The sequence below is a fragment of the Scomber japonicus genome, chromosome 9 (genome assembly GCF_027409825.1).
Source record: "Scomber japonicus isolate fScoJap1 chromosome 9, fScoJap1.pri, whole genome shotgun sequence".
In the NCBI taxonomy this organism is placed as follows: domain Eukaryota; kingdom Metazoa; phylum Chordata; class Actinopteri; order Scombriformes; family Scombridae; genus Scomber; species Scomber japonicus.
Window position 1 is genome coordinate 19,361,374 of NC_070586.1, and position 12,280 is coordinate 19,373,653.

The 12,280-nt window shown below is 40.1% G+C and overlaps 1 protein-coding gene across 1 annotated transcript in view; it reads right to left on the reverse strand.

Annotated features, from left to right (window-relative positions):
* The window catches only part of ccser1 (coiled-coil serine-rich protein 1), a 108,729-nt gene that overhangs the window by 42,432 nt on the left and 54,017 nt on the right, over nt 1-12,280 (reverse strand). The window contains exon 10 of the mRNA XM_053326217.1: nt 8,513-8,593. Within this exon, the coding sequence (XP_053182192.1) occupies nt 8,513-8,593 (81 nt within the window). The remainder of the gene's footprint in view (nt 1-8,512; nt 8,594-12,280) is intronic.

Genomic DNA, 12,280 nt, shown 5'->3' on the forward strand with positions numbered 1-12,280 from the left:
AGTAAGGGAAAGGATAAGCTGAATAGTAGCTGATACTAGTATAGACTAACTCATAAGTGGTTTAAAAAAGTAAAGTATATGATAAAATCATCGAACAACTATCCAGTACATGTTAACAGGACTGATAACAATAACTGATGAGAAAATAATCTAATATTGTCCAACGTTCCCTTACCATGCTGATCCTCTTCCACTTACATTACGACTATAAGTAAAACTCCTATAGCAGGCAGAACAGTAAAAGTTGATGATCACATAAAACATGCTATTGCTCTGAACACAGCCGTAACATAATTTTCATTTATCTACTGAATCTATGTAAGACATCTGTACCACCTGTATTCTGTGTCTTATTTAGGCAGTTGCTCTGAATCTGAGTTTTGGCTACATGTTTGTACAAGAAACGAGGAGAGGAAAGTGTTAATAAGAGTTAGAGAGAAAGTGTAATGGAGGATGAGCAGTGACAGGGAGGGGCATCGAAGGGTGAAAGACTAACAGTAATAAAGGAGATGAGGGAGAAGAGGGAAGGAAGGAATGTGAATGGAGTGGTACACAGGTGAAAGGCTGACCATAAAGATAAGAATGGAAACACGCAGAGTGAAAGGATAGCAAGGAACAAATGAGAAACATGGCAAGGAAAAAAAAAAATGAGGAAGAGAAATAGCAAAAGAAAGCGAAAGGTAAATGTTAGGAAGAAAGAAACACAGCTGAAGACCATGAAGGACGATACAATGGTGAGAGATCAGACCGAAGAAAATAGATAAATATTTGAAAAACGTGACAAAGGAAAAGCAAGGGCGTTTTTTATTGAAGGATACAAAAAAAGAGAGATTAAAGCAATCATAACATTTAGAGTGGAAAGGGAGGAAAGATGGAGGGACAGGAAGACTGACAGACATAAAATAAAGAATGTATAAAAACTCTAAGTAGGGCAGAAAACTGCCTCTCCCGTGCTCAGCCCCCATCTCCTCCTCTCTTTTTCTTTCTTATTTCTATCCCTAGCAGCACCATTACTCAGTAAGGACTACGGCTGTACAAAATGATCTAGTTTACAGGAATAGGAGCTGGAGACCTACATAGTCACAATCAGCACTGGACCGTCCATCCTACTGCTTAAATTGGCACAGACGTGGAGAGCGCTGATGACGCAGGTTCATATGATCTATGTCATCATACATATTGATTCAGGGTTCCCTGACCTCAGGGAGACGCGTAACGACCATCCTGGGGCCTTCATTTGATGTGCTCTCTCAACATGGCGTCTACTGAACATGATCCGTGTCACTGTTGTACACACAGAAATAGTAGGTGGACATAAGCAAAGGCAAGCCAAACCAAAACCTTCTTTTTCCCCTGACTCTATGAATCAATAACTGTGAACAAAAACATCCCCAGAACAAAGGCATAGAAAAAAGAATCAATGTCTCTTCTGCTTTAGTTTGTACAAGTGTTAGGACTGTCATTTTCACCTGGCTGAAAAGTGACACAGGTTAGCAGGTGAAATTACCACCACTGGACGGGGAAAACTTTAGTTAGTGGTTAACTGTAGCAAGGGAAAACTTAGATTATCCACTCTTTGAAGTATATACCACACTAAGTACAGTATGATCAAAGTGGTGCTTACTGATTTACAACAAACCTTAATACTTCTTTACACATTACACTTCTTGTCCCCACTGATTTCTATTGGCACTGCATAATGGACGAATTTCCTGTTTCGGTGTGATCTCCAGCTGAGTCCAACTGACTCAGTTCAGAGTTCATCGTTGTTCAACTTGACCGAGCAGATGTCCACAATCTGCCAATAGAAACATGATGCACTGTGTTGTAGCAGTCATTATTTTATCACCTAAGCCCTGTTTCACAGATTCTGCTACTTGATTTATTCACCTCCTCGCTGGGATGCCGACAAACAAAATCTAACTTTTTAATGTTAACAAATGACACACGTCCACCTGACATCCTAATATCATCACTAGAGTACTTTCTTTCTTTAAGCATGAAGCAGTACACAAGATGTAGTTTCAGGAGTGTCTGTGTTAGACAAAGAAGCAATGGTCAGCCCTCTAAACACCACTGTGTAAGTTCCTGAACCACTGGAGCAGGGACTTTTTATACACCTTAAAGTATTGATCAGGAACTAAATTTAGTCACTTGTTTCTCTGGTCGCAACACTGGTTTAGTTTTTGAGTTCCCCAAAAGGTACTTGGCGCCCCTGTAGTGAAAACACTACAGGGGCGCCGAGGTACAAGGCTAAAAAGCTTTAACAACAAATAAAAAATGAACAGCTTTGTTTTGACCCAGTTAGCACACAGTCGATTTCAAACAGTCGATTTCAAACAGCAAGGTTGCTTCTCTGTGCTGGCTTTCTTCATAAATTTGTTTTGTCCAAGACAATGTTCAAGGAGCATCCTTCACAGGCCTGAGATGACAGCAGGCTAAACTTGTCCTTTATCTTAACCACATCTTGCTTTGTGTAGGGTCACATATTTATCCTCCACAGCTGTGAGCAGTTATGTTAGATCATGGTGTCTGGTCTAAAATCCTACAAAGGGTATAGTTGGTTATATCAATTGTATTGTATTTCAAGTCATTGTTGATTCACTTGTCACTTTTCTTATAAAATACTGTAGCAACAGCAAAAAATAAGTAATTTTCTTTTCACCTATATCAACAATTTGGTGGCCCATCCATCCTTTTCAGGTCTTGTATATGAGTTATAGGGACAAACTGCCCAGACATACATTTTCCCACTCCTACACAAATGAATGAAGACTGCTCTGACTTTCTTCTGTCACTCTTTATATGAAATAAAGTAACCAGCCAAATATAGATAATTCTCCTGCACATAGAAAAGGTACTCCATCCCGAAGTGAAGAAGAAAGGGGAAAACAGAATGAGAGACAAAGAGGAACAAATCTGCCTGATCCATTCTCCATTCAAATGTAATAGCCCACAAACAGACGGTAAATGATCCACAACTATCCCTCTGCTCCTCTCATTCTTTTCAGAAGCTACTAAGGAGAAAGGGGGTGGATAAGAGGGTTGGGAATGCAGCAAGGGGAGAAAGAGGGAGAAAAAAAGAGAGGAGGAAAAGTAAAGTTGCACAAATCTAGAGAGAATAGAAGAAGACGGAGCAAGAGATTGAGAAAGACAGCGAGAAAGGCAACAAGAATGAGCTAACCATCGAGAGCTTTTGATTCCCCCCATAAAACGTTCCTTTTAAGAATGCCCATGAAATTAGCTTGCTGAAAGAAAGCAATCTCAATCGATTCAATCCCCTCTAAAAAACTTTCAAACAGCCACCATACCTCCAGCTCTTAAGAGTCTCTGCGGGACATAAAATAGCTTCTCGCCTTTTCTCACTATACTCAGCCAACCCCCCCCAACCCCACGTCTTTCTCTCTCTGTCTTACTCTTTCTCAGTTTCCCTTTCACCTTACCTGCCATTTCTGCATTGGCACACTGACAGAAAGAGTAGAAATCTTTAAGTGCAGAATAGAGAAATTGGGGTCAGTCCAAACTTTTCAATTTATGTTTGGCTCTCTCATTATACAGCCACGTCAGCTTCAGATGCAGCACTCCTGACGAGGTCCCTAAATATTATATGTAGTGTCTCACACTGCTTTTTAGTAACTGCTCATACAGGTCAAAATTAATGACAACCTAAATAATATTTAGGTGTTTACTACAGTATGTGTACTACATTCCCTCTTCACTAACTGAAATAAATACTTAATAAATAAATAAGAAAAAATAGTGATGACAAAATATGTTTGTAGATCAAATTCCAATAAACAGTCGGCATGTGATATACAAAATGGTGAGTTTTTCATGATAGCAAGTAGATTTCAGTTTCCATTTAACAATGGCTGTGAAACCGGAACAACATGTATGGACCTGAACGCAAAACAAGCCAAACACTCATTTGAGAGCACAAAAGTGTACCAAATACTCAAGCAATTGAATGACATTTCATTTTCTTGCTGTTCCTAGTACTTAGCAAGACACACAGTAGCCCTGTTAAAGTAGAATAACAGAGGAACTTTGAAATAAGTTGGCCCAAACTTGTTTTTTTGTGGGACAGAGTGTGGTGGAGAGTGTCCGACAAGAGGGGAAACCAGGGCAAGAGAATCCCTGATGGATTCCTGGAGCCCTGGAAATCTAAACCTAAGTGGTGGAGAGGACAGGCGAGTGGTGGAGTGGAGTTGCTAGGAGAGGAGAGAAGAGGAGAGGATCTGATAGTAGAGGGGAGGGAAGGGAAGGAGAGGAGAGGAGAGGAGAGGAGAGGAGAGAGGAAATGAGAGAAATGTCTGAAATGTGTAAACTGATTGGTAAACAGAAACAGGTGAAATAAAAAGGAGGAAAAGCAGGAGGACGTTCCAGAAAAGAAGGAGAGTGAGGAATAGGGAGAGATGATGAGGGAGATGGTCGACCTCTTGAAGTGGCAGAAGCAGTAGAAAATAGCTGCCCCACTTGTAGACACACTTTCTGTTGCTAACCGACTGTCCTCGATGCACTGGGGTAGCTAACCTATATAGGCCTGCTCCATGCCGCAGCGTGTGCCACACACTCTTAGACACACAGGAACACACATTCTTGCTGTCTCTCTCACTCAAACACACAGGCATGCACATATGGGGAGGAGAAGGGGGGCTAAAATCAGGCCGCACATGCTGTAAGCTATTGCTGAGTTGAGTCACCTGTGCTGCTAGCCTAGCTTGCTAGCGGGCAGCCAGCTGCTCCTCTAATTAAGAGCCCATCTACTCAAGGGGCCTGAGCATATGGAGGACTCTATAGCTAGGTACTGGTCTTATAATAGATAGCGAAGCCATACAGTTGAGGACTGGCCAGACTTCCTAAAGTTGGACACACTGTTTAAGGAAGCTAAGCTCACTCTGCACCTGCCAAGACACCAGTGAACAGGTTTGGGAGATACTTTAATACCTAATAATTTTAGAGAGTGATGGCTCCCAGTCAATAGATGGTTTATTCTGTTTGAAAGGAGCTATTTACTGTTGACATTTATTACTGCTATTTACTGCTGACATTACTAATATGTTTATCCACCTGTTGAAGAGATGAGACACTTAGTGGCACTACTTGAATTTAAATGATTTACCAGCTAATTAAGCACTCCACCTGAGAGGTGATACAACTGAGTGGATATTCTAAAATTAAAATATCTGAAATTCTTTTTCACAGTAGGAGCAAAATCAGAGCATCTTTCTCAGCGCCCACCTGGTGAGGCAAATCAAGGTGATTGTCTGAAATTTGTTTTAATGAAATTAATCAAAATGAATCACGATAGCTAAGGGTATCAAGCAATTTATGAATCTGTAACCTCTATACAGTTAGATAATCGAGACTCTTTGTCCAAAATGTCTAGACAAACACTTCAACTAAATATATGCTCTGTTATTTGCATCACCACACTAATGTGTGAATTATGTGGCAACATATAAAAGCATACAAACAATGTCAATAAACAGTGAATTATATTGTCTGGGGCATGAATGTAATATTGCTGACTGAAGTTACACTGACGCTTTCAACAGCACTTTTATTGACTTCGCTGTATATAGCCAGGACTAATAGTTGCTTTTCAGAACAATTACACACACACTTGCAGACAGACAAGCAATGACAAACACATGGGCATATGAATTTGCACACAAACATAATGCACACACAAACCCACACCTTTATTTGTTCAGGCCTCCAGAATCAACAAGCACACAATTATCTGAGGCCAATTCAGGTTGCATTATGAAAATTGTACTGATGATTGATGGCTCCTTTTCAATTTGTCAAAAAAACTTTTTCCTCCCACTTGCCACACACAGTAACTGTTTGTACATTGAGACGAGCGTACACACAGGCATCCGCTGCGTTCACGTGGCACGAATAACCCCTTGCTACTTAATTTCCACAAACATTACACAGCATGTGCCTGTACGCTCATGTAGAATTGTACTTAACAGTCACACGTCGTATTCATGTCACATATTTGAGGCGCTATTCAACCGTCACTCACACGTATGCGCAACAACGCGTGCACAGCGTCTGCGCGACGGCTACGTGATGCTCGTCAGTCCATTGAAAGTGAATGGAATTTATACATGCACATTAGAGGTTTGATGTCATCGTGTAGGCGCTGTGCACGTTTTAGTATAGTGTGCTGGCATGAAATGCCCCTGATAGTGTGTGTGTGTGTGTGTGTGTGCGTGTGTGTGTGTGTGTGTGTGTGTGTGTGTGTGTGTGTGTGTGTGTGTGCGTGAGGGAGTAAGAACAAGAGAGAAGAGAGTAAGAAACTTAAAGTGCAGAAAAAGAGAAAAGAATGATAAAAGAAGGGCTATGACAGTTATGGTAAAATTATAGGATTCAGTTCTGTAACTTCATGCGAACACAGCAAGGAAAGTGGCATTTTTCTGATGCATAGTGAGATGTTTTCCTCGCCTGCACCTGTTTTGGTGACTTGCTGTGAACAGCAGAAAAAAACACAGGCATAGTACAGGGAGTGTCACTCGCAATCCAGCGGTGCACTGCAATTGTACTGTCAGGATGTACTATGTTTTTTGCCATGTGCAATTCGTCTGTGAGGATCCACTCAATAGTTCTCTGTGGAAAGTGCACCCCAGATCTGTGCTGTTTCTATAATTTTCATTGGTGGAAGCACAACCTACACAGAAGTGTCAAAATTCAATACTGTATATATGGTTTACTTATTCTTCACTTATTTTTGTCTGACCAGTAGACACGTCTACTGTCTAGTTCTCATCACCATCTTTAATCCACAACAGCTTGCATGTAAGAAAGCTTGTCCATTCAGTCGATTAACTCCCTTTACTGCCATCTGAGGGCGGCATGTATGTGTACCATCTGCAGTCTCTAATTTAAGTGTTGTGCATTGTGAAGCAGTAAATACACACACCAGATCCGCTTTGAATACAGCAATCATATCTTGCTCCACCACTAGCTCCAGGTTGTTGCAAAATAACCAGAAAAATTGTACATATGAAATTAGTCGGTCATGGTTTGGTATTCTGTACAGCCTGCCAGACGAGAAATCATGACAGGCTTTGGAGGTGTTGATATTGTCAAGATGAGCTGTAATAGCAAGATTTATTTAGTTCCATGAAAAATATGGAAACAATTATATTTTCTCTTATCTCGCTAAGTCAGAGAACACGCTCATGACCATCGGCCATCTTTTTGTTTTAAGTGGGTTGGGCCAATATAACACCTGAAGCTCCATACTGTTATTGGCAATAGACCAAAATCACAGCAGTGTAATTGTAGTTATTGTAGCAATCTCCATAACATCCATTGATAATGTATGGACATTATTGGTTTGCCGTGCCCCTCTCAATACAGAATACCAAAAGCCCACCACTCTGTCCTCTGCACATTGTTCACTTGACTGCACTTTGCACCCCAAGCCTTGATTCACTAGACTAGTATTTCTCTCTCTCAAAGACTATTATGTGCCATAATTACAGTAGAATTTGAATAACCAAACAATTTATAAGTGATAGGCTTGTAATTGTACTATAATTTTAGAGAACCAGTGCAGGCAGAGATGCACTGCAGCTCATGCAGACATTTACATCAGGTTGCCATCACTGTAAAACAGGATATCAGGATCCTCACATTAATCATTTTTGTACTAAAAAGCAAATTACATTCTGTGTTCAAATCTTTGATTCTGAGATAATGATACACTATCTGCATCAGGCCATAACTGAAAACTAACAGAGGGAACGTTCCTGTAATGTGCAAATAATATATATTTCTGAACTTGACACTGCATGAGTAAAGTCAAATATTATCTGTTGTTTGTATATGTATGTGTGTGTAGGTCAGTGTGTGTTAGTGTTTGTATTGTGCACCCACTCGCTCACACAATGACACAGCTTTCCCCCTTTAACAATGTTTCCTGCCAACTTTATACGCAGCAGGATTAAAGGTAGAACATAAGTTTTTGAGTAGAAGAGAAGATGAAAAATGTGCTTTAAAGGAAAGCAAAAGAAAAACAAAGAAACAGACCCAAAAACTCTGTTCCTGATTTCATTACATGTAGCCATTTTTAGACGGTCATCCATTAAGTCTATTGCGCTCCCATACTGTCAGCCCCTAGTGAAGCCAAAGAGGCCATGTCAACTGAGGGCATTGGCGTAGGAAGCAGCACAGCACCCTCCCTGAGTACTGTGGGGATTGGATGAAGGAAAGGAGGGGCAGGTAGTGGACTATAATATGAATGTCACTGCAGTACAACATCTTTAGAAAGAGTAAGATGGATTAGAGCTTTAGCTCAACGTGAAAAGATGCTCTTAAAGAGATGGGGAAAGAAAAGAAGGAAGGAAGGAAGGGAAGGAAAATTGGCTGCTGTGGCTAAGCATAAAATGCATTGTCACAGATAGGATGACAAAGTAGCAGGATAGAGAGGGAAGGGGCTTGCAGTGAAAGCTTTAGTCAAAACTGAGCCTCATTTAGTGACGTGTTATCTCACCTCTGGCCCCATGTTTTCTGTCTGTGTTGTGCGGTCAGTCATTTGGCAGTCTTTCATCTTCAGAGCAGCTTTGGCACTCTCCTGCATACAAAAAACAAAACACACACCCATCAGCCATGTCCAAAAATAGAAAAAGGAACATCAAATAAATCAGCAGTTTTGCCTCCACTCGCAACATGTATAGTATTGTCAGCTTTCGTATGTATTCTCAGTTAGCTATTAAAAGACACGACTTCAACAAACATCCTTCATCCTTTTTTCCTCGTCTGCTCCCTCTCTTGGAAATCCAAGAGGTCATAAAACTGGCCTGAATGGCTGGAGAAATTTTCTACGGGCAAATATTAGAGCAGGGAGCCTCCACAAAGTGCACCAGTGGAGAAGAATTCATAAAAAGTGACAGCTACTGCTGGCCAGCCCTCTAGAAGGTCCTTCTAGGAGATAATTAATAGGTTTCCACTGGCAGATTTACAGACGGAGGTGTAGAGAGAAAAGAGTTGGCCCTTTCCTTCAAAATACACCACTTTTACCTTGACCGAGAACCTGAGGACTCGTGCGTTGGCACTATGGGATTATTTTGAAAACGGAGGTTGCAAGTCCTCTGAATGAGAAGCACCCGGCAAGCTATTTCCACCAGGAGCATTTTATTACGATGTCACTAATCATTTTGACATGCTTGCCGCACACTGCTCATGGGTAAGGGAAAAGAATGAGTTGAAAGTTGCAGTGGATATGAAATATTGAGGAATTCATTAACCTTGATTAAAATTAATCAACCAAATTAGGACATGGTGTAAGGACGGGTTTACTGTAAGGAGAAATGAAAAGAATGAAAGACAGATAATTTATGATATAGCTTTAAACCCAAATACATATTGTACTGTTTAAATCCAAAGTGAGCTGACAGACTGAGTTAAAAAATCAGTTTTCATTAGTCATGCCCATGCCTACATGAAAAGCGCGGGAGGATTTCTGCATGCTAAATGTTGTGGTTGGAGCACGGTCATTGGACAAAATGCATCAGCAGAGAGAGGAAAACTCATAAAAAGTGACAGCGATGGCCAGCGAGCTAGCAAGCCCTTCTAGGAGATAATTAATAGGTTTTCACTGGCAGATTTACAGACGGAGGCAGAGCGAGGAGAGCATTGGCTATCAGCTGCCCTTTCCTTCAAAATGCTGTACTTTAACTAATATGCGGTGGGCAAGGTTACGTTTTTAGACTTTCTCTTATCTATACAGACATGTAAACACCCTGACCAATGCCCACGAGCACAACATATTACCAAAACGCACAACTTCATCAATCGAAGCAATGACACAATTACTTTTGTTTCAAGGGCATTTGGTGTCGATAAAAATAAGGTTAGGCTTTGGCTGCAGCTCAGCAAGGATACAGCCAAGTATCAGTTCACACAAATAGATACATGCAGAGTTTAGCTCATAAAAACACACATGCAGTATTTGTCTGCAAATCAAGTCTAGCTAGTGGCAGGAGCCAGAACATTGCTGTCAGAGAAAAGTGCCAAACAGATGAACACACACACACACACACACACACACACACACACACACACACACATTCAAGGCTGATCAGCATCTATGTGTGGTTTTGCATGCACAAGTAACTGCATGCCCTAAAGACTGACTGATGGATCTGTGTTTAATGCAGGGAAAGAAAAACAAACAGTAATTTGATGGCTTCATCATGTCACCATGTGAGAGAAAGAGAGACAGAAGAAGAAACAGTGTACAAATAAGAACGAAAAGGAGAAGTGAAAAGAATAAGAGAGGGATACATACTAAACAGAGAAGGGTGATCAAACTGTATCCAGACTTAGAGACTTAAAGATTACATTTGGTGAAATTCTGTATTTTTCCTATTATCAACAAATCCTGAAAAGCACAAAACCAACCCGGACATCCTTTCCATCATAGACCTCCGTTGTTGTCCACAAACTATTAAACACATTAATAAGTCGCACCATTGCAGACAGGATGACATGATACTTTCTGAGTCAGTCCCACACCACATCTGAAAATAGTTCCAAACAAATGTGCCATTTACACCAGAGTAATGTTCGCTGAACACTACAGAGCATAGCTGTCTCAGGAAACTTTTTATTCTTGTTTTACTCTTGAGTGATTGTATGTGTGCACCCGTATAGTGCAAAGATACATTTGACAGTCGTTAATCAGACTAATATAGAAGTATCATTAGTTTCAGTCATTCTGTGCATAAACCCAAGCACATATCAGAGTTGCTGGCACAGTTAGGTGAAATTAATTCCCATTAATAACGATCACAACACTATCAGATTCTGATCATCTAAAATCTTTTTCACATCTAAAAATATCAGATCTAGCAGCCTCCAGACAAATCAATCAACCTGAGGCTCTGAAAACTTCCACAGTTAAATACCAGCATGTATTTAAAAAAGAGTCACACTTCTTCTATGACTCTACATTAACTTATTGTCATCAACTTGTGTTTCATTTAATTAACTCCATTTAAAACTCCATTTTAAGAAATTAAATAATGCCTACTGAAAAATACATTATAGATAATTATAGAGTGCTACATGAGATGTATTTATTAAATAAAATTAAAACTAACTACAAGAAATGGTTCAATGCAATTAAAATGTTGTTTTAAATATATGTCACTTTTTTACAAAAACTGTTAATTTAACTTTGCATTAAGTGCACTTACTGCTGCATACAGCACACAGGAAGAAGAGAGAGAAATAGAGCTGCTTCTGACAGGGAGGGAGACTGCTCTCACACTCAAAAAAGAGCAAAAGAGGGGAGAGTGAGAAAAGACAGGTGCAAGCGCCAGAAAGTGATCAAAAAGACAGATGCCAAATGAGACTCAAGTCAGTGGATTGGACTGGCACAATACCACCATAACACTGGCACATTATCCTGCTAAGGCCTGGCATCATGTCCGCATTACATTGCTTTGATGGAACAGGTGACAAATTACAGACGTGAAGATGACAAACGATAAACAATGTTGCCGTATGGACCAATTTTGCAACAACTGAGTTTCCAAATGGGTGAAAAAAAACACAGACAGCACTATACACGCATTTTGCATTTAAATCTCTGTATTTCATGAGTATAATTGGGTTTCTCCCCATATACAAACATGGGGATGGCTCCATGCTTCCCCTCTCGGTCTAGAGAGGCAATTTTAAATAACATTATACTTTGTACTTGGCTGGACTGGACCCCCAGTAATTCTGTCATTACATTAAGCTGGCGGAAAAAGCAGTTTACATTAACAAAGATGGAAAAGATGGGCTTCCTGGTGCCACGCCATGTGATATTGATGGTGTGATTTCCAGCCAACTCTAAACTATTCTCACATTCATTTTCTCAGTATTAGTGTGGTCAGCCTGTCCTGTCACTACGCCCTCTGCTGTGTGTGGTCTCATGAAAAGAAAACTGACAGCACTGCTTTGATAATTCACTAACAAAAGTTAAGTTTCTGCTTCTTTGAGATATTTTTTTAACCTTTCTAAAAAAGAAAGAATTTGTGTGCTTAAAAGGGAATGAAAAGAGTCATGCTTCAAAGGCGGCTAGTCTTTAATTCATATGCATTAAAACAAATAATTTAAAAATATCCAAGCTGATTTAATTATTCATTTCAAAGTTTAGAAGAACTGAGACCAAGAAAGAGATAAAGAAATTGTATAAAGAAAAAATAAAGAAAGAAATTGTGACAGAGCTAAAGTTAGATGAGCAAATCTTTTGTGTGAGACAACATCT